The sequence below is a fragment of the Apostichopus japonicus genome, chromosome 7, assembly GCF_037975245.1.
Source record: "Apostichopus japonicus isolate 1M-3 chromosome 7, ASM3797524v1, whole genome shotgun sequence".
Taxonomy (NCBI): domain Eukaryota; kingdom Metazoa; phylum Echinodermata; class Holothuroidea; order Aspidochirotida; family Stichopodidae; genus Apostichopus; species Apostichopus japonicus.
In genome coordinates this window covers 2,450,608-2,477,034 of record NC_092567.1, presented here as the reverse complement: position 1 = coordinate 2,477,034, position 26,427 = coordinate 2,450,608, and the positions used below count along the sequence as shown (strand labels likewise).

General features: G+C 41.4%; 2 protein-coding genes and 1 long non-coding RNA gene across 11 annotated transcripts in view; 1 reads left to right on the top strand and 2 right to left on the bottom strand.

Moving 5' to 3' along the window:
* Positions 1 to 26,427, bottom strand: part of LOC139969995 (uncharacterized) — a 958,452-nt gene that overhangs the window by 774,717 nt on the left and 157,308 nt on the right. For 2 of the 9 annotated variants that reach the window (XM_071975515.1, XM_071975514.1), the window contains 3 exons: positions 25,567 to 25,652; positions 24,077 to 24,178; positions 22,067 to 22,861 (listed from right to left, as the gene is read on the bottom strand). The exons of 6 other annotated variants lie outside the window; for them this stretch is intronic. In XM_071975515.1, the coding sequence (XP_071831616.1) occupies positions 22,841 to 22,861; positions 24,077 to 24,178; positions 25,567 to 25,652 (209 nt within the window). In that variant the 3' untranslated portion in view covers positions 22,067 to 22,840. Of the gene's footprint in view, positions 1 to 22,066; positions 22,862 to 24,076; positions 24,179 to 25,566; positions 25,653 to 26,427 lie in introns of those variants that run through there. One more of the 9 variants, XM_071975516.1, reaches the window with a different exon arrangement.
* LOC139969984 (uncharacterized) overlaps positions 1 to 26,427 on the top strand; it is a 119,909-nt gene that overhangs the window by 43,817 nt on the left and 49,665 nt on the right. The window lies entirely within an intron of this gene.
* LOC139970002 (uncharacterized) lies at positions 10,594 to 11,860 on the bottom strand. The gene is made up of 2 exons (XR_011793884.1): positions 11,628 to 11,860; positions 10,594 to 11,179 (listed from the first exon to the last, which is right to left on the bottom strand). It is a non-coding gene; the product is annotated as an uncharacterized lncRNA (long non-coding RNA).

Here is a 26,427-nt window from a genome sequence, read left to right as displayed (position 1 = left end):
CCACTCAGAACACTTCCAAATTTGAGTAAACTATCATTCCAAAAATTGACGTCACAAGCACATACTTCATTGTAAATGTATAAGATTTGGAAATATCGTGAATTAGAAAATGGTCTTTCTGACAGTACCAAATTTAACACAATTACACAATGGTATAAAAAGTTTTATGAAATATGATAACACCCTTCCATGCATCAAAATTGAGTCTTTGCTACCGACCAAGACGCACCTGCATTATACGTTCCTTGGACGATCTTTCAGGCACACATTTTATGAGGTTTAGAGTGGAATTTGAAGGAATAAATTCAGCGAATAGTAAAGATAGGCATATGAGATTCTCTTTTTAGTCTATCGCCGATTTTTTACGAGAAAATCCGGATTTATTAAGCCATGAATCAAACGGACCATTCTATTGCGCAACGACACTGGTCGTTTTGATGCTTTGTGCAATCATGATGTCATGCTGTATACTATCGTTTCCAATTGACGATAAAGCTGATTTATTATGTATTTGATGCCTCAACGGAGATGCGGATTTATATCATCCTAACGTTTCATATTATACCCCCCCCCCCCCCTCACATATGCAGTGACAACAGCCTTGGCAAGATGGGCAAATAGGGGGTAAGGATTTTTTTATTTGGTTGGGGGGGGGGGGGGTTATACCACTGATATGGGAAGGAGTTTGACATACGGTTGTAAGGTAACGTCGCGTATCCCTTAACTTTGTGTACTGTGTTGTTTTCAGGGACGTAGCCAGGGGAGCAGTGGGAGAAACTGCCCCCCCTTTCAGAGTCCAAAAAATATTTTAAGACGGTTTTTTTTTTTGTCATGGTATTTTGTCAGTGCTTTTTCATCTTGAAAACTCGTCAGCTCGTTCACTCGATTACTATCGTACTAACATTCTGGCCTACTAGACCGGCAGCCCAGAGCACTTTGATCAAACGAACGAGGTACCAATATCTGAGTATTGGAACATTTGTGGAAAAACCCAGTATATCCAAAAGTGGACGTCTGCCGTGGTCGCTCTGCTGCATGTGGCCCATGGGGCCGGTTAAAGGGGGCCAAAAAATGCATCTGATCAAACGAACGAGGTACCACTTGAAACCAATGTCAACTTAATGCATGAATGCCACATAGTACTGAATGGCCCATGACAGACAAATTTTCTGCTGCAAAGGGCCCGCCAGACGCCCCAAAAGGGCCCCTAAAAATGCATCTGATCAAACGAACGAGGTACCACTTGAAACCAATGTCAACTTAATGCATGAATGCCACAAAGTAATGAATGGCCCATGCCAGACAAATTTTCTGCTGCTAAGGGCCCGCCAGACGCCCCCAAATATGGCCCAAATGCCCATTATCGTAGCATTGACCCAGATTAAATATGCAAGGTACCACTCAAAACCGGTTTGGAATGTTCGGGTTGACCTTACAGACTATGGAAATAATCATGCCAGACAAATTTTCTGCTACAAAGGGCCCGCCAGACGCCCCAAAAGGGCCCCTTAAAATGAATTTGATCAAACGAACGAGGTACCACTTGAAACCAATGTCAACTTAATGCATGAATGCCACAAAGTACTGAATGGCCCATGCCAGACAAATTTTCTGCTGCTAAGGACCCTCCAGACGCCCCTAAATGTGGCCCAAATGCCCATTATCGTAGCATTGACCCAGATTAAATATGCAAGGTACTACTCAAAACCGGTTTAGAATGTTCGGGTTGATCTTACAGACTATGCAAATAATCATGCCAGACAAATTTTCTGCTACAAAGGGGCCAACAAACACACTAAAAAAAAGGGCCCCCAAATGGGCTATGATCAATCATAGTTGGTACCACAAAAAAACCAATATCAAATGCAAAGGTACTTTCCACAGATTAAAGAACTGCCAATGCAAGACAAATTTTCTTCTGCATAGGTCCCACCAGATAGAAAGAATAGGTTGCCCAATGCGGCCCTATATGGGCCTAATGGATTGTATATTGATGCAGAATATATGTGCCTTGTGACATGACATTTGTAACATTCCACAGAGTAAAGAAATGCCAATGCAATACAAATTTTCTTCTGCAAAAGGCCCTCCACATGTAAAAGAAATATGCAGTTTAAATAGTTAAGATGCCACAAGAAACCAATCTATAACAATCAAGAACATCCTGAATTATTCAAATTCCTTCCCGCTACATAGGCCAATGGAATAATGAGATTAGTATACTAGTAGGTGTATCAATTACTGAACATTTCATTGAGCAAAACAAAAATGACGCGAACTCAGTCTTTGAGGGAGATCCTGACAGTTATAATGCATTCTCAAATCCATTCTTGTTCCTTTTATCTATTCTTTTTCCTTTTATCCAGTCAGTACTTTGTATCGTGAGCAGTGTTTAACTTGACAGTTACTTTGTTTCGCTGGAAACACTGGAGCAGATTAAAATCAGTTTATGTATTGTAAATAAGAAACCAAAAATCATTTTGTATCTTAAAACACTGTGTTTACGTTAGCATTGTAAATCTACAAAGTTTAAAATCTTGAGAAAGAACGCTCAAGTGTCCTCTTAAGACATACATGTAGTCGAACAAAAGAGATTGTTTTGTTTCTTAAGCTCAGACAAAGAAACAATTATCAAACAATGGTGAAAATGCTTGATAACTTGTACTTAACGATAAAGGTTTGGGTTGAAAGTAATGCTTCAATTATGTATCTTTTAAAAACCATATTGGACAGTTTCAAGTTGAAACTGTCCAATATGGTTTTTAAAAGATACATAATTGAAGCATAGAAATGTATATGTACCTTTATGCTAGGTACACTCTTTAAAGGACTTAAAATGCTAAGATTGAACAAACAAATACTGATATCACCACGTATGACTCCATTCCCTGATACAAAATATAAAATGAGTAATTGGCGTATATTACTCCATCTTGGTCTTTTAGAACTTCCATCATTACACTAATTCAATTCGAATAGCTTGTAACAAGTCCAACAAATAGATGTGGCATCCATTTTTCAGAAATATGAATGCTAGATGAGGGTTTTTGTTTTCATCTATGAAGGGATCTTTTACCTTTGAAGAAAGTCATCTTGCTAGTTTAAAATGTACTAAAATCATAATTGGCAAAGATAGTAACAAAAGATCATTATGTGATTACTCTGAACATGACACATGTTAGGTTCGAAGTATAAGAACTGAGAATTCATGTCTCTTGACAGTGATTAAACACTGGAGTGTGTGCATTGTAAAAAGACACTGCATTTGCCATTCAGACAGATCTCTAAGTTTATGAAAATTAAGTATTCCCATGAACTTGATTCTAAAAAGACAATGGAAGCTCAAATCAATGTTTCATTGTCGGAGTCATCACTCCAAGATGGTTCAGTACTTGAATCATCGCCATCAAATTCGGAAGCCACGTCTGGTCGGCTACTTTGAAAATCTTCGCTCAGTTCCCCCTCTTGGAATAGATGATCTGGGAGAGCCGGTCCCTCAAACCAGTCAGGGCTGTAGCACCCATTCTTGCTCTTCCAACCGTAGTTCTGTGGATCCAAGCCAGGCAAGACTCTTCCTCAGAGTGTTAGAATTATAATGTGGGGAACTGTAATTTTTGCCCAGGCCAGCAAATCCCAAAATATTTAGAGGCTTAGGTGAAAGTGTTATCTTTACTTTGCTTAGAGCAGCGAATAGCTAAATAAGATAAAACACTGGTCTTGTGTACAGTAACTCCAATTTATGCTGGAAACAATATAATCATGAGCTTGAAATGTCATGTTACAAGGCACATATATCCAATTCTTTAGACCCATATATAGGGCCACATTGGGCCACCTATTCTTTCTATCTGGTGGGACCTATGCAGAAGAAAATTTGTCTTGCATGGGCAGTTCTTTACTCTGCGGAAAGTACCTTTGCATTTAATATTGTTTTTGTGTGGATCCAAACCGGTTTTGAGTGGTATCTTGCATATTTAATCTGGGTCAGTGCTACGATAATGGGCATTTTGGGCCATATTTGGGGGCGTCTGGCGGGCCCTTAGCAGTAGAAAATTTGTCTGGCATAGGCCATTCAGTACTTTGTGGCATTCATGCATTAAGTTGACATTGGTTTCAAGTGGTACCTCGTTCGTTTGATCAAATGCATTTTTATGGGCCCTTTTGGGGCGTCTGGCGGGCCCTTTGTAGCAGAAAATTTGTCTGGCATGATGATTTCCATAGTCTGTAAGATCAACCCGAACATTCCAAACCGATTTTGAGTGGTACCTTGCATATTTAATCTGGGTCAATGCTACGCTAATGGGCATTTGGGCCATATTTGGGGGCGTCTGGCGGGCCCTTAGCAGTAGAAAATTTGTCTGGCATGGGCCATTCAGTACTTTGTGGCATTCATGCATTAAGTTGACATTGGTTTCAAGTGGTACCTCGTTCGTTTGATCAAATTCATTTTAAGGGGCCCTTTTGGGGCGTCTGGCGGGCCCTTTGTAGCAGAAAATTTGTCTGGCATGATTATTTCCATAGTCTGTATGGTCAACCCGAACATTCCAAACCGGTTTTGAGTGGTACCTTGCATATTTAATCTGGGTCAATGCTACGATAATGGGCATTTGGGCCATATTTGGGGGCGTCTGGCGGGCCCTTAGCAGCAGAAAATTTGTCTGGCATGGGCCATTCATTACTTTGTGGCATTCATGCATTAAGTTGACATTGGTTTCAAGTGGTACCTCGTTCGTTTGATCAGATGCATTTTTAGGGGCCCTTTTGGGGCGTCTGGCGGGCCCTTTGCAGCAGAAAATTTGTCTGTCATGGGCCATTCAGTACTATGTGGCATTCATGCATTAAGTTGACATTGGTTTCAAGTGGTACCTCGTTCGTTTGATCAGATGCATTTTTTGGCCCCCTTTAACCGGCCCCATGGGCCACATGCAGCAGAGCGACCACGGCAGACGTCCACTTTTGGATATACTGGGTTTTTCCACAAATGTTCCAATACTCAGATATTGGTACCTCGTTCGTTTGATCAAAGTGCTCTGGGCTGCCGGTCTATACCGATTCAGCTATTTACTTTAGTTTGGCAAATGCAATTAGCTAAATTTAGCCTATAGCCTATTACAAGCCTACATTTTTCCACTGCGTAATAAAATACGTATAGCCTACCTGACCGCACTCGAATGAGCGTCACGAACCGTATGTACAACGACGATGTACCTTCTCATCCTTTCTATGATTCGTCATAAGTTGTTGAACGAACAGCATGTTATGAAGCTAAGCTAGCAATCGAGACTCCCTCCCCTTAGACCCCTCCCCCATACCAATCACAAAATGTGCAGACGAGGTGTGAGAAGTTAGTCAGATACCCAATATGAAGGGAACACAAAGCCCTATATCTCGTGACCGGAAAAAATAACCCTCAGACAAATACCCCCGGACGATTATCCCCCCCACCCAAGCCAATAACCCACAGGAAAACTCCCACCCGGACAATTACCCTGAGGAAAACAAAACCCTGGACAACTACCCACCCGGACAACTACCTCCTCGGACGAATACCCCCTAGAGTCGTTGTGTGCACTGGCCCTTTAGACGCAGGAGGGGGAGGGGGTGAGGCATGGCTATTAGGGCTATGAAAGAAAAAGAATAACAATCTGATATATCAGAATAATAATCTGATATGTCAGATTAAGAAAATTATCTTTCATGGCCCTAATGGGCTTTCATACTACGGGGTTCACCAGCTAAAGGTCTGCTTGGTTCACGGGGAGAGGGGCACTGGGGCGTATTCTGGTTTAGTTCGGGTAGCAACATGGGTGTGGCATCTGTGCCGGTGTATTCATGTGGATGGAGTTTTCCCGGAGGTAATTGCCGGAGGGTGGGGTTATTGTCCTCAGCGGTAATTGTCATGGGGGTACTTGTCCGGGGAAATTGTCTGGGGGTACTTATCCTGGGGGTATTTGTCCTTGGGGTGTATGTCCAGGGGTAGTTGTTCCCAGAGGTATTCCTTTTCGGAGGTTTTGTCTGGGGCTGATTGTCAGGGGGGTACTTGTCCTGGGGGTATGAGTATGGGTGGTATATGTACGGGGGGTAGTTGTCCGGCAACCATATGTCTCATGCATTTCAATGGGCACTATAGTTCCTTGTTTTAAGTAAAATAAGTGTGTTGCATATGTCATCACCCAATGTTATCATCATACCAACTTCGTATCAATTCTGTTAAATATGCCTTTGGTCATGTTACATATGAGTAACTCCAATGATCAAGTAAATGCTAACACAACAGAAATGTAACTATCCAAAGTTGAGTCCAGAAAAAAAGTTGGCTCGAAAGGATTTGGGACCAAAACATCCTAACCAAAAATGGCAGAACAAATGGGTCTAGAATATTAGCTGTGAACAGGGACTTAGCCAGAAATGGAAATGTGGTGGGAGAGGAACAGAATTCTAAAAGGGCATTTATCACAAAGGGAGCATTATAACGCTTATCGGAGCTCCATGATGTACAAAAAAATGTTTGCCCAAAATGTCTCCCACATGGCGAGAAAAAAAGACTATTATAAGAGTTTTGTATTACGTACAGTAGCAGACAAATTTTCAGTGGGAAGAGTGAGAAGGGTCACTTAGTATCATCCAATGTGAAAATGAGGTTTAATGATTTCCCCTGCTTTTAGTTGAATTTTACTTTTAGGGGTACTCACAGGGGAGTGGAGAGATTGCTCCCCCACCCACCTGCCCCCTGGCTACATCCCTGTGAAACTGCTCGTTTGTTTTAAACGAGTAAACATTTGATAGTTTTTTTTAAATGGTTTTGCTTCAAGCGGGCCACCAGGCTATCTGCCCTTTCTCACCGGATTTACTGGAGAAACAAAGCAAGACCATCTATTACTGCATCCTGCAACTGGTTTAAAACACTTTGCTGACACTGCTTGTAAAATTTAACATATATATGAATAAATCTATATATAACTATTTTGAATGATGCAGAACAATGCTGGTTATACGGTAGGTGGCAAGCTTTCCACATATTTTACACAGTGATGTGTATATCACTTGCGGCAAGTAAACTATACAGTAATTGTTTGAAATTAGAGGGTAGAGCCAGCAGTTGGGGTATAAAACACACATGTAGAGAAACCGCAGCCAATTAGTCACTCCACAATTTTGTATCTTTTAGCCAAAGTGGAAAACATCATTGAGTTCTTGACTGTTTGATTCAATAGTATCTTAAGTTAACAACACAGTGGGCATTGTGCAGACTGCTGGTTGAATCATTTTGCCATTATCATGCTTCCTTTATGATGAAACATATATATGAAAGGAGAAACAAAAGCAGATAGAAAATGCAGGAATGGTATTGCCTGATTTGATGTTCCTACGAAATTTTTCTCAGTACGAATTATTGCTACACTTATCACGGCAGTGAACATACCAATCATCTTTTGTATGTATTGCTTACTTCAGCCCTTCTGTAAAGATTAAATATTATATTAAACAAGAAAAAAACATATGAAATTCCTAGCCAACCACAATTCTAATTGTTGATTTTAGTTCACTATGACCATCCTTCTAGTACTAGTACACTGTAGTGTTGCATCATAAATTTGAGAAGGGGTGTCACACTAACAACCTTCTCTTGTAATGTAAACAAAGTCACGGCTAACTACAGAATGTTTTAGTCATTTACTCTTTACCTTCACTAATAATATAAGTATTTAAGGGTTATACAGCCTAGTTATTATAGGCCTAAGCTACCGTAAGTTTTGTAACCACCGTAACTTGTAAGTTAGTTAGGCTAGGCCTACACGTTAGTTGGAGTTTGGGAGTTCTTGTACACACAGCTAGGTCTACGCAACTTAGACATATGTTTTATGTACAATTTCACCCAATTCAATTGTCACTGATCACTTGTTTTGGCTATAATTTTATGATCTTGAGACGGTTACAGTACGAGATCGACGGTAAGAAACGTGATGTTGAATGCACACCAGCTGATGTTTGTTATTGTTGTTGTTATTTGTTATCGTAAGTTCTATTGCTGTGGGTGCACATAAGAACTAAAAATACATTTAGTGTCAGCCGGAAAGGCTTACCTCGTTGTGAAAGTTTTGTTGAGAAAAGGGACATATTTTACGAAATAATGTAGTACGTTATGAAAGATGTCAAAGGAACTAAATAATAAACAGATACGAAGGGTTATAAAATAGGGAAACTGTTAAAACTGTGTAAAATATGAAATTTACGTATAGAGAAATATACGTAAAGTTTTTGTTTTTAAAACAGTTGGATGAAAAAAATGGACGATGTTTTCCTTTGATTGTTAACCGGAATTGTTGGAAACGATAACTTTTGCCGAATATGCGTGAAAGAAGTACAAACGAAGTCGAAAATACATGCATTTTGAATGTGCATTGGCAACGACCAAACCATTATGTGCGAAAGCATCAAAAGGACCAAAAAGTTACAAGCGTATTAGATGCTCTCTATGGCGAAAAAACACCAAAAGGACCATCGCACTAGAGAGAGAGAGAGCTCCCTGGAGTTGTTAGGCAGCTGTTACAGAAAGAGTTCCCTGGTATTATTTGAGAGCTGTCACAAACAGAGCTCCCTAGAATTAATATGAGCTGTCAAAAAGACGGTTCCCTGGTATAATTAGGAAGCTGTCACAAAGAGGTCCAGGGTATAATTAGGCGGCTGGTGCAGAGAGTAATCTCTGGTAGGGAGCTGTAACATAAAGCTTTATAGAATTAATATGAGCTGTCTAAAAGTGTGCTCCATGGTATAATAAAGGAGCTGTTACAGAGATAACTCCCTGGTATTATCAGGGAGCTGTCACAAACAGAGCTCCATGATATTAATATTAGCTGTCACAAAAAAAGGGATTCCCTGTATAATTAGGGAGCTGTCACAAAGGGTGCACCCTGGTATAATTAGGGAGCTGCCACGAAGAGAGGTCCTTGGTGTTACACAAAGCCCCCCGTCCGCGAAATTATTTTTCCCACTTCGACGCGGCCACATTAGCATAATGGGCGTGGACTATCGGTCGTTGTTACGGCTTATTGGTCCACGTCACAGACTATGCAGTGATATCACTCGGGTGTTTGTTTGGGTGCTGAAAGTTCTCAATTCAGTTACATGTCAGGGATTCTAGTACACGTACCAGTATAATAAATAGTATAGTTCAGAGGGACATTGCTATTTAGGCACAGTTATAGCAGGGAGCTGCTACTCTAACAGTAGCAGCTCCCTGGTTATAGTTAATACAGACGCAAGTGACAACTGTTTAATAAAATGGGTAGAATATTTCAAGTCCGTAACAATACCCAGTAGCGTACGTAAACTAATGATGAAAGCACGTAGGCTCCTTACTGTCGTTTAAAAGGGGGTTCAATTGTAGATGAACAAATAATTGAGATTGATGGATAAAACAATATGGGGCACAATACAATACATGTATCTTTGTAGGTTTTTAGCATTGAAAGGTCAGTGGGCCTACCTGGTGTAATATGAAGTGACACATCTCACTTTTTCGCCAGAACTTGTCAAGGACGATAATCAATACCACGGGAGGTTCATTTATAATTTTTCCAGACCCTGCTGTCACGACCGTAGCACAAATCCTCAAAAAGCATTGGGGGGAGGGGCGAGGAGGGGGGGGTTGCATGCACTCTGATCTGATGCTCTTACGTGCATGTTGTCGAGACTCATACATCGAAAACTTTTTTGGGCGAATGGTCCTCGGAGGGGCACCAATGCCCCCAACGTCTCTGAGAGCATGTAACTCTCTAAACATTCTGCTGACGCCACTTAGTCATGTTTCTGTCTCCTCCCGATTTAACTAGAAAACGCAAGCGGCAGCGATATGAGCTTAATTATCCATGTAGATGGCAAGAATACTTGTTTTTTTGGTATCAGTTAAAGGTCATTCAAGGTCAGGAGAGGTCCAAATTGTGAAAGCTTGTGAGAGACACGATATCAGAAGACTCCAAATATTGATTGAAGTCCCAATTAAAGTTATTGTGTTAGCAAGCCAACATAGGCCAAAACTGGCCACTGGTCTACATCAGAAACAAGAGGGTTCTTGATCTCCCATAAGAAAGCTACATACCAAATCTCTGCCTGATCGGACCAAGCATTCGGGACTTATCGTGTTAACAAGATTTCCATAATTTGACCTCTGTTGACCTCAGAAAATTTCTGACCTGGCCCCAAAACGATAAGGATCATGTACTCATTATGGGGAACACACATCCCAAGTATGAGCCTCATATATCTAAGTGGGGGCAAGTTATCGTGTTAACAAGCCAGGCATCACACACACACACACACGCAGACATGACTGCATAGATTCCTCAACTGGAGTCAAGGAATGAAAACAATTAGTGCAAAGATGTATTCATAGATTCAACAATTTTGGACCATTATCAAGCATTAAATAAAAATATGAGCACAATCACTACCCTTCTTTTATAACAAATTACATTATGTGGAACTGACAGTCGTATATTCTGACTGGCCTATTGTAACACCTGTAATAGGGTTTGCCTTTCATAAAATATAAGAGCCATACCACAGATATGGACAACATGCTAAAAGGTGGGGTATTTTCCAACAAGATTTATTATTTATAATATGCAGGAATATAAGTAGAAAAATCAAGGTTAAGTCAACCCATTCACATGACTACCCATCTCAGTTCCCAACTCTCAAAGTTTTTTCAATCTACCTTTTTTCATTCTACAAAATGTAAATTGCGTCCCCATAATTTATGTGGGTAAACTTTGCCCCCCCTGTGCCCTCACCTGGCTGCCTCACTGTATGTTTATGTTCGGAATCGGAGAACAATAAGAGCAGGCCATGAAATAAATAAACCGTGCGAGTTCTGTTTACTGAAAATAATCTGTGAACCAATCATTGCACAAGCCGCCCCCCCCCCCCCTATCGTCCATACACACACCACCAGCAATCCACTCATATGACATATTCTTCAATCCAGAATGTAGGAAAGTCCGTGACACTCTCCATGTACTGTGGGATGATTCTTCAAAGACATTGAGCCAGCCACAAGCTTCATCTTTCGTAGTAAATGGCAGACGCAGAACAGCTTCAAAACAGTGTAGTGACGTTTCTTTGAAGCGACATACTCTGTGTTGATTTCCACTAAGCAATGGAGCTGCCGAAGTAATGCCTGTCAAATGAAATTGTCAAGTAGTAAGAATATGTAATCACAAATATTTCTGGGGTGGGGGAGGGTGTTGGGGGGTGGAGGAGGGTGTTGCGGGGTTGGGGACGGGGAGGGTGTTGTGGGGGGGGTTGTGGAAATGTGAAAGGGGATGGGAGAAAAGACCAAGAGGGTGGCCCCATGGAATGGTAAGTCATTAGTCAAGGTAGGCCTAGCTGGGTGCAATTTACAAATCAAGCCAAACAAACCAAAGGGTCAGCAACTTGAACAAGGGCCAATTTACTCCAATGTCCTCAGACATTGCTTAGCCTAGGCCTAATTCTTACCTTGATTGAACCATCCTGTGCTGTGTCTAGCACATTAGGTTGGGCCTAACTTTAACTGTTTCAGCGTTAGCCTAGGCCTAGCTTATCAATATCAGAACAACACAGTTTGATTTTGTGATGGAATTTACCTCAAGAGCTCCTTAAGACCCGATTGACTGGGAGGAGCAGTCGCACATCATCATGGATCTCATGAAGTCATATCTTAGGCCTGAGTATATTAGGCCTGAGTATATTAGCTGAGTATATTATTAAAGAGCTAGACGTAAGAGCTCAAAGTCGAAGTTACAAACTTGCCGGCCTGTGACGTATTTCATAAGCCACGCCCATGTGGCCGCGTCGAAGTGGGAAAAATAATTTCGCCCCCCGTCCGTATTTGTTGCGTAGAAGTATAGATGACGCGAATATAGCATTGTACTGGATCAAAGTATCAATAGATAATAATATCAGCTGATCAGCTGTATTGTAAACTGTTTGTTTGTTATGTAAATATCGAGTGATGGTTTCTGGAAGGCTAAATAAATACTATGAATTGTGTAACGATAAATGACTTTTAGTGCGCGATGATTGGATGTGATGTTTGAGTATTTAATCAAATTGAATATTCTCATTTGTATCGGCGTTACAAGGGAAATATGAAAATAAGTTTACCCATTCCCCTCTCCCACGAACATAACATATAGCTTTGTATTGACTCAAATGCTCTTCACCACTGCAGGTACACAAAAAGAAATGCATATATTACACATACAGGTTGCATTTGCAGAGACCAAATCTTGGAATATCACTCATTTGTGCATATTCCTCAATCGTTTATCAGCTCTTAATTATATAATTATATAATGTTTTATTGCAGATCCTCAAAGTGCTTGTCTGGTTTCAACATTATTGGTGTAATTGTTGTGGTTAATTGGGACATATTAGGTTAAATTGATTTTTTCCTGTAAAGGTGGAGGATGGTGAAAGATGTAACAACGGATTGTTAGAAATAGCTGAATTATACCACTATACCATTGTAATCACTACAGAGGTATTATCTATATATCGGCAGAGTGGTATTGAAGGTTAGGTGGGTTTGCCGAAAGACCCCTGGTTAAAAAACTCCTTTAATAAGATAAATGCAATATGAAATGTATAAAGAATGAGACTTAACATTACCATGCATTCTAAGATACAATGTGAATGTACGTCCTAACACATGGGATTAAATGCATACAATAACAAACAGACTATACTTTATTAGTATTATTATAAATATGAATTATAAATAAGTTATGAAAATATACTCGATCTTTTATATTAAGTTTAAGACGAAGCATTTAAACCAAAAAGGAAACTTCAATACCTTGATCTACAGAGTCATGTAAACGTTGTTATTAACAATGAACAAATTAAGATTCAACCATGACAGTACCAGATATGCAGAAGACCAACAAAACAATAAATTCCCTTTAGAAATCGAATGATGGCTTTTGAAAGAAGGGCCATTACACCCTACAAATCTTTACCAGACAGGGGAGGAGAAGGTGATATTTCATTCAGAATTTACAACCGTTCTAGCTATTGTAGTGCGCACGCGCGCTACAATATTGGGAATACAAGCCCGCTCCACCATCCGCATGTCTGGCTGGTGAATGCCAGCTGAACATACACTCTTCATAGCAATCTCAAATTCACATCTTGGCTACGCAGGAAAAAATCCAGACCCAGATTTGCAAAGAATTGTTTCGGCAAACAGTTAATTCTGCACTGGCACACGTAAACAAAAATGATCCCATTGAGTAGAATACTTCTTCAAAACAATACGTAAACTTCTCTACTTTGGTTCGTTTTTCTCGAATTGAACAAGACAGGTAACATTTAAACGCATTTGAGTTAATCAAAAAAAAAAATTGCACGCAACAAATGTTAATCGTATTATGCATAACAACTCGGTGTTATTTGGTGATCTCGGGTACGAACAGCTAGCCCGTAATGGTATGGCATTATATACTACACAGTCAAAGTTAGTTGCCAGAGCTAGCTGCTCTGTACGTATATTACGTGTTTTGGATCATGAACCAGGGCCAGGAAGCGTATTTTTTTTTCCTAGGAGGGTTAGGGGTAATTATCATATATATAGGCGTATCCAAACCCTCGCGCATGCGTGTTACTCATAGACACGCGTTACTCAATGCTCGCTGTAATACACATGTGTGGGCCGGGTGTACGTGGGCAGTATGTACGCTGTACAATGCAATAGATCTCCGCTGTACAGTTTTACAATGCAGTTTGCCTTTTTGGCCAAGGATTACCAAGTGAAAATTGAAGAAAGTAAGTGAAAGAAATACAAATTAAAGCGCGATCAAATCGTCACCCTCAATATCATCACATAATTATTTTTCATTTGTACAATTAAACAATGATGCAAAGCAGATAAAGTACCGAATGACTGATAGTTCATAAAAGCAGGCTTAAGTTTGTATGTAGGCCTACTATATTAGTACCATGTACATGTTACACTTTACCGTAACATTACAGTTTACCGTGAAGCTAGAAATACATGTAATGTAGGCTAGCAGATTAACATTAACCAAATCATTAAATTAATGTCAGTCTCGCACAATGATGACGACAGATGAAATCCGTACATTGTGTCTAAAATCTGGTTGAGAGAATTACTTTAGTAAATGCAATTGTATCGAGTAACTTTACATCTAGGGCGAGATTCCAGCTGAAGATTGGCGCAAGGATTGTCAGTCGAACAGGTCTCCATTGTTGCACGAACGCATATACGTATACATGTGTGCAAAACGTGAATCGCGTCGCACACACTGTATGTTCGACTACTACTACTAGCTATAAACTTTATACGAGTAACACGCAAGCGCGAGGGTTTGGATACGCCTATATATGATAAATACCCTTAACCCTCCTAGGAAAAAAAATTACGCGGCCAGGAAACCGAACAAGCAGTTTTTAATCGCCCGGAGTGTGTAATAGTGCAATGAGAGACTGGACCTACATTGTATTCGTTAGAGTAATTGTGCATTAGGCCTTCGGTGTAAATCACCGTATGTTCGTAAACTTTCGCTAACTAGGCGAGGATCATAGAAATTGAAGTAAGGGAATGGCGTCATGCGACATATAATGAAGCCACCCATCCAACTGGTGGCGCTTTGCTTATACGACAAGAAAGTATTGGCGCGTAATACAAGCACTACGTCTTTGACATAACTGACGTGATAAAGTTGACACAAATCACTCGAAATGGTGATATCGTGTGCCGCATTTGGGTGCCAAACATGTGGCAGTGGACTGTAAGTTTTACAAGTTATTCTTAGGTATCGATAATAGAAGCAATTACATAGGAATCTAATTTCTTTACTAGTGTCGTCTGCTCAGCTGATGTTGTTATTCACTGGACCCTGGATATAGTTAGCCTAAGCCCTAGACCGGCCACGGCGGCTTTCGGATGCGATATAACTAAAGCCTAATTTTAAAAATGTTAACACCTCATTTTACTTAAAACTGTATCCCTAATGACAGATCCACATGCCAGAATAACATGGGATGATGGTTATGATGTCGTGGGCTTACCACTAACAATTCAATAATAGAAAACTAGGCTACTACCGACTTTGCAACGTTAACATTAAACTAATAACTGCATGCACAGACTAATATGGAAATATTACACAAAACAAGGTGTGTGGGAAGGGGAAGAGGGGAAGAGGGGTGGAGGGTTGCCTTTACACGGCATTTTTTTAGGGACAACTAGGCTATGTCACTATTTGAGTGGAGCACTAAAATAATAAAAACAAGACAGATGTTTGCCATATGCCTCACAGATACCAGAAATGACACTTTCCGGACATTAAAAGTTGCACAAACACTCCACTTACTCGAGTCATTATAGATGCGAGAAAAAGCCAGGAGTATAGTACTTACCACTATGGTCACCATAACATGTCTCTGTTGCGCAAAGTACGCCTTCTCTTTCAGAAAAAGCGGGTAAAATCAAATTCAGTTTCAAAGTCGAATGCACAATATGTATATGTAGAGACTAACAAATGATCTGGCCTTTGCCGTGCACTACAAAGCGCCCTCTATTTTTTCAAGGCTATACTGCTTAAACAAACGGCGATAAACTGTGTCAGCTTTCTTCCTTGTTCAATTTCTATGACGTTAACATGTTGTTCAAGTTGACCAATCAGTGTCCAGGACTGGGTATTCTCTGTCACGTCCGGAAAATACGTGAGTCTTTCTTAAACTTAGCAACGAAATAAGTTTGCCCTTTTCGCGTTCCATAGACAAATGCATTTAAATCCCCACTCCCACCCCCGAACGCTACTAACCGATATAGTGGCGGGTGGTAACACCGGATTGTTAGCAGGCGCGTATCCAGGGAGGGGGCGTTGGGGGCGCGTGCCCCCCGGATAAGAAAAGGAGGAGAGAAAAGAGGAGAAGAAAAAGGAAAAAAGAGGGGAAAAAAGAGGAGGAGAAGAGGAAGGAAGGGAAAAGAAAAAGAAGAACGAGAGAAAAGGAGAAAAAGAGGGAGTAGAAGAAAAACGCCAAGACACCGGGAAGAGAAAGAGGAACAGTGACATCATTACAGCGCTGGTCCCTATTATATACACAGGGTAGCCAGTGACGGATCAAGGATTTCGGAAGGGGCGTTTGCCTCACCCTACCCCTTACACCGACAACTCCATTTTTGACGTTTCCATTTTTCCTCTCTCACTCATGATCTATATGCTATATATGGTCTATCATAAGGCGTGTGTGTGTATATACGCCTTAAACAATTGTAGAATTGTGCTATGAAACCAACTGTGGCTGGTCTCGAACTCGACCGTGTCGTCGGGGAACATGACGCATTTCGGGAAGGGGGCGACCGCCCCCCCTTCAGCATATTTTTTTTATGATATCGCCAGTAATTTCAAAATAGAAAGTGCTTAGATGCAACTTACAAGGCCTGGGAAGTGTCGTTTCCAGCGATCTGGGAGGCATTTTCGGCCAAAATTGACTTGAACGCTTCGCGCCAAACTTATGGTGGCGCTACGCTTAGATAATTTGCCTACAGGCTTCGCCCCTCCCTTGGCAAATTCCTCGCTACGCGCCTGTTCGAATTTGTAAAGCAACCGCAGCAGATATCACATCATATCAGTGAGCATGAAAATGGCGTTCCAGGATGAACAGCCTCAAAACTGTCCGACTTGCCCGAAAAAATAACCAAAATTTTTTGCGCGCTCTGCGCGCGTTCAACATGTTATGGTCAATATCACATAAACAAGCATCGGTTATTTACCCTACATCGCATACCATCGTGTACCGTACGGTCCGTGAAAGTTGCGCAGTGTACCGCGGGATGCTAATGTAAACAACGAAATGTCTTATGTAGATGGAGAAAAAGGCATGGAGGTCCAATTATGTCAAAACTCTCTTTTACATTAGAAATGGCGAATTAGGGGCTGCAGCCCCCCCCCCCCCCCCGCGCCTCCTACACCTATGTGTGTAGTGTTCGGTTTCGGAAATATCTGTTTTTTTCATTTCCTTCAACCAAGTTTTATAATAGCCGTTATAAGAGTTTTTAACGTGGGCGGCGATCCGTACTTCCGAGTGGGGGGGGGGGGGGCGGGGGATTGACCTTGTTGACTATCTAAGCGTAGCGCCACCATGTTTTGGCGCGAAGCGTACAAGAAAATTTTGGGATTAACAAACCCTCTAGATGGCTGGAAACGGCACTTCCCGCGAGGTTTCCAAGCGGCATATACCCAACTTTAAAATAGGGATATCATGTCCGAAATATCTCATAATCAGGATCCAAAATACTTTTTTTTTAAATTTCGGGTGTTCTTTTGGGAAAATTGCCCCTGTCAATCTTGTTTCAGGCGCTACGTTAGAATGTTCGAGAACTCTTTGATATTATTCGATGAAGAAAATGGCCTCATGCAGGCTATTATAGGCCTATACACATGCAATACACAATTACACATAGTTACATTCTTAGGTACCGATTGCTAGGGCATCCAGGTGAAATGTGTATTTAGCATTACCGTGGTAACATGAGATTCTCAGCTGTTCGAGGGAACATGTACGTGTGTAGGCCTACTATAGGGCCTATATGAATCATGGAGGTAAATGAATCTGGAGGATTCATGTCAATTGGGCGCGCGCGTACCATGCATGGAGGGTCATGTGATGTGTTCCAGGGTGGTACTAATATATTACTCTCCCCATTACGCATGATGATTTCACCCAACTAGTACGTAAATGTGTATGCGTGCTTAGAGCAGCAGACGACGTGCACCCGTTACCTAGCAATAACCTTGCCTGTAGCCTGACGTGATAGCTATATTCCCGTCGAGCAGCATTAGGCTCTGTTCCATGGAGAATTCCGTGGGTTGCACTGAACTAAACATTTCCCCACAGCAACACGTCCAGTTCAACAATCCTTTTCGACAAAAAATCGTTCTTGAAATACAATTCAGACATCGACATTTTCCGCTGCAAGCCCAATGTATCTATACTTGTTCTGTGCCAGCATGTCTAACGTTAGCATTATTAGCACTATTTCGTAGGCCTGAAGTACCAGTACCTGCTTTGGCCGTTAGTTCACATGTCCGAACCGACAAATCTTTCACGAAGTAACTAACACTATTCTCGAACTGCTACAGAGAAATATCAGTTTGGTACTACCCTGGAACACATCACATGACCCTCCATGCATGGTACGCGCGCGCCCAATTAACATGAATCCTCCAGATTCATTTACCTCGATGGATATGAATACTATGAGGGTGCATATATGCACTATATCAATACCGTTGGCGCAATAATACATTTTGTTGTTATAGGGCCAATGAAGCCTACAGTCAACTATTCTTGCTTTATAAAGACGCTTTATTTGAAAAGATCGCACTGCGTTTATGGTAGGCGAGAAATGAAGCTAAAAAAGAGCCGTACAATAACGATGATGCATAAATGTAGGCATGAAAATATTCTTATCCCTGGCATTTGGTGGGGGAATATGGTGTATTACATCCCCTCCACCCATTTTCATGGGGGGATATATCCCCCCTTCCCCCCAGGATCGCCGCCCATGGGTTTTAATATTTGTACACCAATAAATTAACTGTGTCTGAATTTTGGAAAATTTCTGACCAACATTCTTTATCACACTTCCCTCTACTCGTGCATTTTTGACCGGTCTGTTAGGGGTTGAAGGAGGTTTTTCTATATTGGTTGTCCATAGATGAAATTTTGTGCAACATTATGGGTATGTTTTGAAGTGAGTTTATTCACGAGAAATGTGAATTTTCAAATTCTGAACAAATAATGGGCTTGGAACCTTGAAAAGTGGGCCTGACGGATATTGTGGGCCGCGACGTACAATCACCTATAAAAAGCAATGATCCACAGGACATGCGATGAGGTCGAACATGATTTGTGACTGGTGACAATCTTCAAAAAGGTTATGGATGGAAAAAACACTATCGGGAAATACTTGCAAGGTTCTCAGGCAAAAAGTGTACATCTGGTTGGTCATTTTCAAGCCCGAGAGGTGCCATTTCCGGTGATCTAGGGGGTATCAAAACCAGGAATTTCTTGTACGCTGCGCGCCAACCGATGGTGGCGCTCCGCTTAGTAATTCGCGCCCCCCGGGTTAGAAAATCCTGGATACGCCCCTGGTTAGGATAATACTGCTTAAAGTTTCTTCCTTTGTTTTGAGATGTGACAGACTCGAGTTTGTGAACATATTGTTTCACTAATCAGTTATTTCTACAAATTATCAGTAGACAGAGATTAGTTCACCAGTATATAGGCATAGGAGATAAAGCTACACACACAACCAGCTGCTTTAAGCTAAAATAGAAAATGCTCTGATCAGGAGCATCAATCCGAATTGAGAGTTGGGTGGGGGGGGGGGCATAAATAGGAAACATGAATAAACCGAAGGAGTCGACTTAGCGCAAAGCCTTTTTGGGTGGGGTTCAGGGGCGAATCCCCGCCAGTGGTCCACGAGTCGGACTCTACAAATCTTCAGGTTTACTTCTGTTTGGTGCCTGAATTGATGTGTCATTCATAAATATATTTAATAAAAGTCACATTTGACAAGATTAGCTTTGAATTAAAAAGACTTATCTATTTCACCTCCTGATGTAACTTATGGCATTAATCATGATTATTCAGATTTAAACTTAAACCCAAAAGGAAACATCTAAACTTTGAACACAAGGTTATCTAGTTATCCAGACATATACAACATGCACACATATGGTATTATAAATACATTTGAAAAGCAGTATTTGGTATTTAGGCACATTCACTTAATCGGAAACAACAAATCATAAAAATAAAGATAAACATCAGGGCCGTAGCCTGGGTAGAATTCCTAGCAGCAGTTAAGGAACATCGAGAAAAAATGTATCGTCCAAATGTTACATAGCGATGCTTTGATGTGCGGATATACGGTACCAGGCGCTTTTTCAAGAAATTTGAGTGGGTTGGTCATTTCCAAAAAGGGACCGTCATGACACTATCTAAGGACCTACTGCGGGTAGGGGAGGGGGAATGAACTGAGTGAGTAGACCGTGTATTCTTAGTAAAACATTGTGGCACTAATATAGGGGATAACAGTGAAACATACGTAATAAGTATATTTATGAACCGTAGTTTCACGTAAGACTGCTACACTGTTCATGCAGGTTAAATCTTTGGAGCTCTCTACCTTTATTGTTATTCTAATCCCCCTCTGCCACCAGCCCGCCCCCCCCCCCCTCTGAAAACCACCAGAAACAGTAGTCGCATCAGAGATCGTGCATATACGTGATGAGCAGTTAAAGTAAACCTTATGTTACTAACGCCATTCCTACACCACATGCCTAGAATCTCAGAGTTTGCACACTACAGACTAATTAAATCAGAAGAAATGATATGAACATTTATCGTAGGCCTACTTTCATTTAGAAAGTGTAAATCTCAAAGGGCAGCTACCCATGCGCAGGCTACGGCCCTGAATACTAAACTACTGCGTGTAAATGGCAATGCACTGACCCTGTTAGGAAAGATAGAAAAAATACTGTTTATAACCATCGTCCCTACCATCTCCCAAACCCCTTCCATCTCCTCAACCCCCTCTATCTCCCCAACCCCTCCATATCTCTCAAACCCCTCCATCTCCCCAACCCCCTCCATCTCCCTCAAACCCCTCCTACCCCACAAGACCCTCCATCCCCAACTCATTAATCTCCCCAACCCCTTCCATCTCCCTCACACCCCTCCATCCCCCACCCTCTCCAACTCCCCAACCCCTCCCTCAAACCACTCCATCTCCCTCCATCCCCACCCTCTCCAACTCCCCAACCCGCTCCATCTCCCTCACACCCCTCCATCCCCCACCCTCTCCAACTCCCCAACCCCTCCCTCAAACCACTCCATCTCCCTCCATCCCCACCCTCTCCAACTCCCCAACCCGCTCCCTCACATCCCTCCATCCCCCAGCCTCTCCAACCCCCCCAAATACCTCCATCTCCCTCCATCCCCACCCGCTCCAACTCCCCAACCCGCTCCATCTCCCTCACACCCCTCCATTCCCCACCCTCTCCAACTCCCAACCCGCTCCATCTCCCTCACACCCCTCCATCCCCCAACCTCTCCAACTCCCCAACCCCTCCCTCAAACCCCTCCATCTCCCTCCATCCCCACCCTTTCCAACTCCCCAACCCGCTCCCTCACACCCCTCTATCCCCCACCCTCTCCAACTCCCCAACCCCTCCCTCAAACCCCTCCATCTCCCTCCATCCCCACCCGCTCCAACTCCCCAACCCGCTCCATCTCCCTCACACCCCTCCATTCCCCACCCTCTCCAACTCCCCAACCCCCTCCATCAAACCCCCACATCTTCATCAAACCCCTCGATCTCCCTCAAACCCCTCCATCCCCCACCCTCTCCAACTCCCCAACCCGCTCCATCTCCCTCACACCCCACCATTCCCCAACCTCTCCAACTCCCCAACCCGCTCCATCTCCTTCACACCACTCCATCCCCCACCCTCTCCAACTCCCCAACCCCTCCCTAAAACCCCTCCATCTCCCTCCATCCCCACCCGCTCCAACTCCCCAACCCGCTCCATCTCCCTCACACCCCTCCATCCCCCACCCTCTCCAACTCCCCAACCCGCTCCATCTCCCTCACACCCCTCCATCCCCCAACCTCTCCAACTCCTCCCTCAAACCCCTCCATCTCCCTCCATCCCCACCCTCTCCAACTCCCCATCCCTCTCCAACTCCCCAACCCGCTCCATCTCCCTCACACCCCTCCATTCCCCACCCTCTCCAACTCCCCAACCCGTTCCATCTCCCTCACACCCCTCCATCCCCCAACCTCTCCAACTTCCCAACCCCTCCCTCAAACCCCTCCATCTCCCTCCATCCCCACCCTCTCCAACTCCCCAACCCGCTCCATCTCCCTCACACCCTTCCATTCCCCACCCTCTCCAACTCCCCAACCCCCTCCATCTCCATCAAACCCCTACATCTCCCTCAAACCCCTCCATCCCCCACCCTCTCCATCCCCACCCTCTCCATCTCTCATCTCTTTCTCCACTCCTCTAACAATTTATTATATTACACGTAAAGTATAATTATACAAGTATAAATGAAGAACGGAAAACTTTCTGGGAATAATAAACAAGAAAAGGGGAATTAAAGTTCAACAGTAAACACAATAATCAGCATCTCATGAATAATCATCAACCATATACATAAACATGAGAGGGTTTTATTACATCATTAGCCTTAACTAATCATCATTGGAATTCATTACATTCTTATTAATTAGGTGTAACATTACCTTTCAAGCTAATGTTCGGTCCACATAGAGGCGAACATGAATTATGAATGGTTGGGCCTACATCATGGACAGAAGCGAAGTATACAGTCTCTGGCCTTATACACCATATAAAGTATGTTAATATATTTATCACTCAGCAGCTTGAGGAAGTATTGTTTATAACACAACCGCCATTCTTTCTATTTATTACGAAGACCAACATTGTATAACAGCAGTATTGACAGAATAATAAATATAACCATATATAGTAAACCAAGAAACATGAGGGTGGAATGTGACCAGAAGAGAACATAGAACAGAATAAACAGATACATAGAATATGATAATAATATATGTAGGGTTAACAGAAATAAATGGCTAAGATTCAACGCATAAGAATTCTCTTAAGTTTGTAAAGTGATGCCGGTCTGGTGTATGGCAAGCATCAGAGAGCTTCAGTTACAATAATATTAAGGATTGTTTCACAAGAGTAATATTGTGGATTGGACAGCAACTGAACAGGTTCTGCTACTCCTCTCTCTCTCGACACTGAAAACATAACATAAATTAATGTTAAAACATGGCAAAACAATATTGTTGACTGACCACAGCTTACTTTAAGTTGTGGACAGCAATTAGAATCCTTAGATAGACATATGGCAACATATATTTATTTATTAGAAATGGTAGCAAATTTAAAGCCATTGGTATCCGATGACTGTCAAATTGCTGGCTACCCTATACACAATGGTTCTCACATATGAATTCACTATATGTATAGCACAGTTCTATGTAACTGATTGATCTCAACAAGAGTATTTCATTTAAGAAATATGGAATTCAGCATTCATCAATTTAGTCCTGGATACCCAACAAACTGTGACTGTCTATGTACCTGCATGGTAACTCAATATGCTGATAATAAGTTCAGGTTGATATGTTACAGCATGCCAGATAATCTTGGGAGTATCCCACAGGTGACAATGCACATATAAATTCAACGACTTTATAGTTTCTTAATTTCAAACACATCCCTGGGAGGGCGTTGTGGTCAAGTGGTTAAGGCAGTGGATTGTTCTAAGGATTACAGGTTCGAGCCCTGGCCAGATCATTGCATTGCGTCCTTGGGCAAGGTGCTTTATCTCCATTGCCTCTCTTCACCCAGGTGTATAAATGGGGACTTGTAAATATAGTTGTGTGCGCCAGTTTGTGGCTGCACCCTATGGGAAGTCCCCCCGAGGACATGTGATTGTGGTGCCTAAGGAGAGATTGATTGAATTGTGCACACTTTGGTGTGTAGGTGTGACAACTTACCAATGACCAGGGTCAAGTTGTAAAAGTCGTTTGAAAGGGCCTCGGCCCTGTACAAGACTGTAAAACTAATAATAATCATAATCAGACCAAGGTACATACTACAAAAAAACTTACCTTGCCTGGCATTTGGGCAATCTTTATTTTCTACAGAAGTTGGAGTTTTCTGATGAACTGTTAATTTAGGTATCTATCAGTAGCTGTCTCCACTTTACAGAAATCTTCCATGCACCACTGCATACTACACAATAGTAGTTGTGTTTAGTCAAGTTTGTTAGCTCTACACAATTAAACAAGTGGAATCTTAAAAATGTCATTTGATGTTATTTATAGAGCTAATTAGGCAAGCTGTCTTCACCTACATATGGCCTGTAGATTTCATCAAAGGTGTCCAACACAGCCCATTACAATTTCACAAACTGACTGTTGAGAAATTATTATGTAAAGTCTCACCAGACTCACATCCACAAAGGAAGTTATGTCATCAGTGATGTGTCCCAGCTTGACTTTTTCTTTCACTTTCTTGGAGGAAATGTACAGAAGAAACTGTGTCACCTGGAAGTTAAAGAGAAAATACACAATAATTCAACTTTCCATTCACTAGATTTATCAAGGAGAAAATTCATAAGGTCTGTGATCATTTTTGTAACATACATCAACATCTTCCCTTGTGTCTTATAGAGCTGTAATCTCAGGGCAGAAAATATATTGTTTTTAGGAATATGTTTACATCTGATGTAAGCAATTACAACACTTGTAGTGGTGACTGATCAAACTCCATGTTACCTCCCAAGATTTGTGTAGCCACCCCCCCCCCCCGCCCCGATAAATAACATCTTTTGACAATTGCTGGAAATTTTCTACCAGCTTTGTGAGCTATCTTTTATAGTATTGCAACAGAAAATAAATGTAGAAAACACATCTGCTGGAGTTTGCTGGAAATATCTCTTAAATGGCCAGTAATATAGTTGAAGTGCAAGTAATGTACATCTAAGACAACACATTAAGAAAATCATTCAACACTATTTACCAATGGCTAAGAATGGAATTCTAAATTACTTTGGTTTTTACTCTGAGGACATGCATAGGGTCCAGAAGCTACATGCATGTCTTGTATTACTCACTGACAACGACATATCCACACATTACAGTAAACCCACTAGACTTCCATTTTAATCCCTTGGTATATAACTCATTGACAAATGACATAAAACCTAGATTATCTTCAGATTTAAATTTGCCATCAATTTTATTGGGTTTTAGATGTACTGAAAGGGGAAGGGTAGGAAAGGTTAGGATGGAAACAGATTTTTATGGTTCCTGTTAGTCATTCTACATGGTTCTAACTTACTGTGGGTATGGTTCTAACTTAGTGTGTGTATGGGTCTCACTTTGTGTGCTGTGACTCTATTTAATTGTTAGGGCACATGCACTTATGAATTAAATTGATTGTTTATGAGCCTGCCATACATATTACTGGCTATTATTTGCGGCAATTAGGCTGACAATCCAGAGGAGTCTGGCTGCGCTGTTAAGACTGATTACTACCATTACCTGCCACCCAACACTATGACTGACTGAAAAATTAGAAGGGATCAAGTCATCTGAATATTTTGTTCCTTAATTTATGATGGCTACACAAAAGAAAAAATGGACCCAGTATACTAAACACATACACCTCTTTGTGTACTTTTACACAATGGTAAGCAATACAATGTATGACATGTATTGCCTAATATATGGTGTATGTATGTTAGACTGAAGCCATTATTTTCTTCCCTAGGCCCTTAGGAAGTTTGCTGATCAAGCAAGATTCAATACAATTACTGTTCCACCAGGATTAGGCAGTAACAAAATCACTTTCTACTTCAGAATCAAATCTAATTATAACTACAACCCAGCTTACCAGTCCTGCTATACACTAATTATACACTAATCATTACCATCAGCATATTGTAAGCCATTCTGTGCAAGATCCACGTCATGTGACCCCCAAAGATCGTCTCAAGAAAGATTAATCCACATTTACCTAATGAGGAGATAAAGACAAAGACTATAAGAATCATATCTGAACTAGATGTTTTAATGCAAACGATAAAATCCCTTGTTTTTGAGTTTGCCTTTTTAATATTTACTCAACAGTTATTCCATTGCTCACAGATACACAAGCTTATATACTAAAATGACTCAATAATCACAAGTTCATTCATTTTATTGCAAGGCGCTTTTATTTTAAAGTTGAATAATTTTTGGAAATTTATCCATAAGAAAACAAAAGGCAAAACTTGGTAACATGTTTGCGATCCTTTGGATTAGACTAAAGTGATCAGCACACATTCTAATTGGTACTTTTAACGTTATTTGGTGCAGCAGGCCAATGAAGTTGTTCATCTTTGTATGAACACCAAATTTGTAATTCTGTTACTTTGAAGTCAAGCAAAGTTAGGCCTAATTACTGGTCTAGATTCCTTTTGTCAAACTATTGTTATATAAGTGTGAAGCAGAAGCTGCTCTATTACATAAATGTTGTTGTTTTTGCTTTCACAACTTTCCCAGTAACTTAATTTCTAACTTTGCCAATAGATAGCAACCTGATGCACCCCCCCCCCCCTCTACCCAAACACACTCTTATAACATAATTACTCAATTACAGACTAGCTTTAAGAACATAAAAATAATACAACTGCATTAAGGATTTCAGATGACAAAACATGCTGGATCCTACAAGAACTTGTCATATTGTGTTGTATGATCTTCTGTGATAGAATCATAAACTGTTGCTTGTCATAGTGCAATTCTCAATA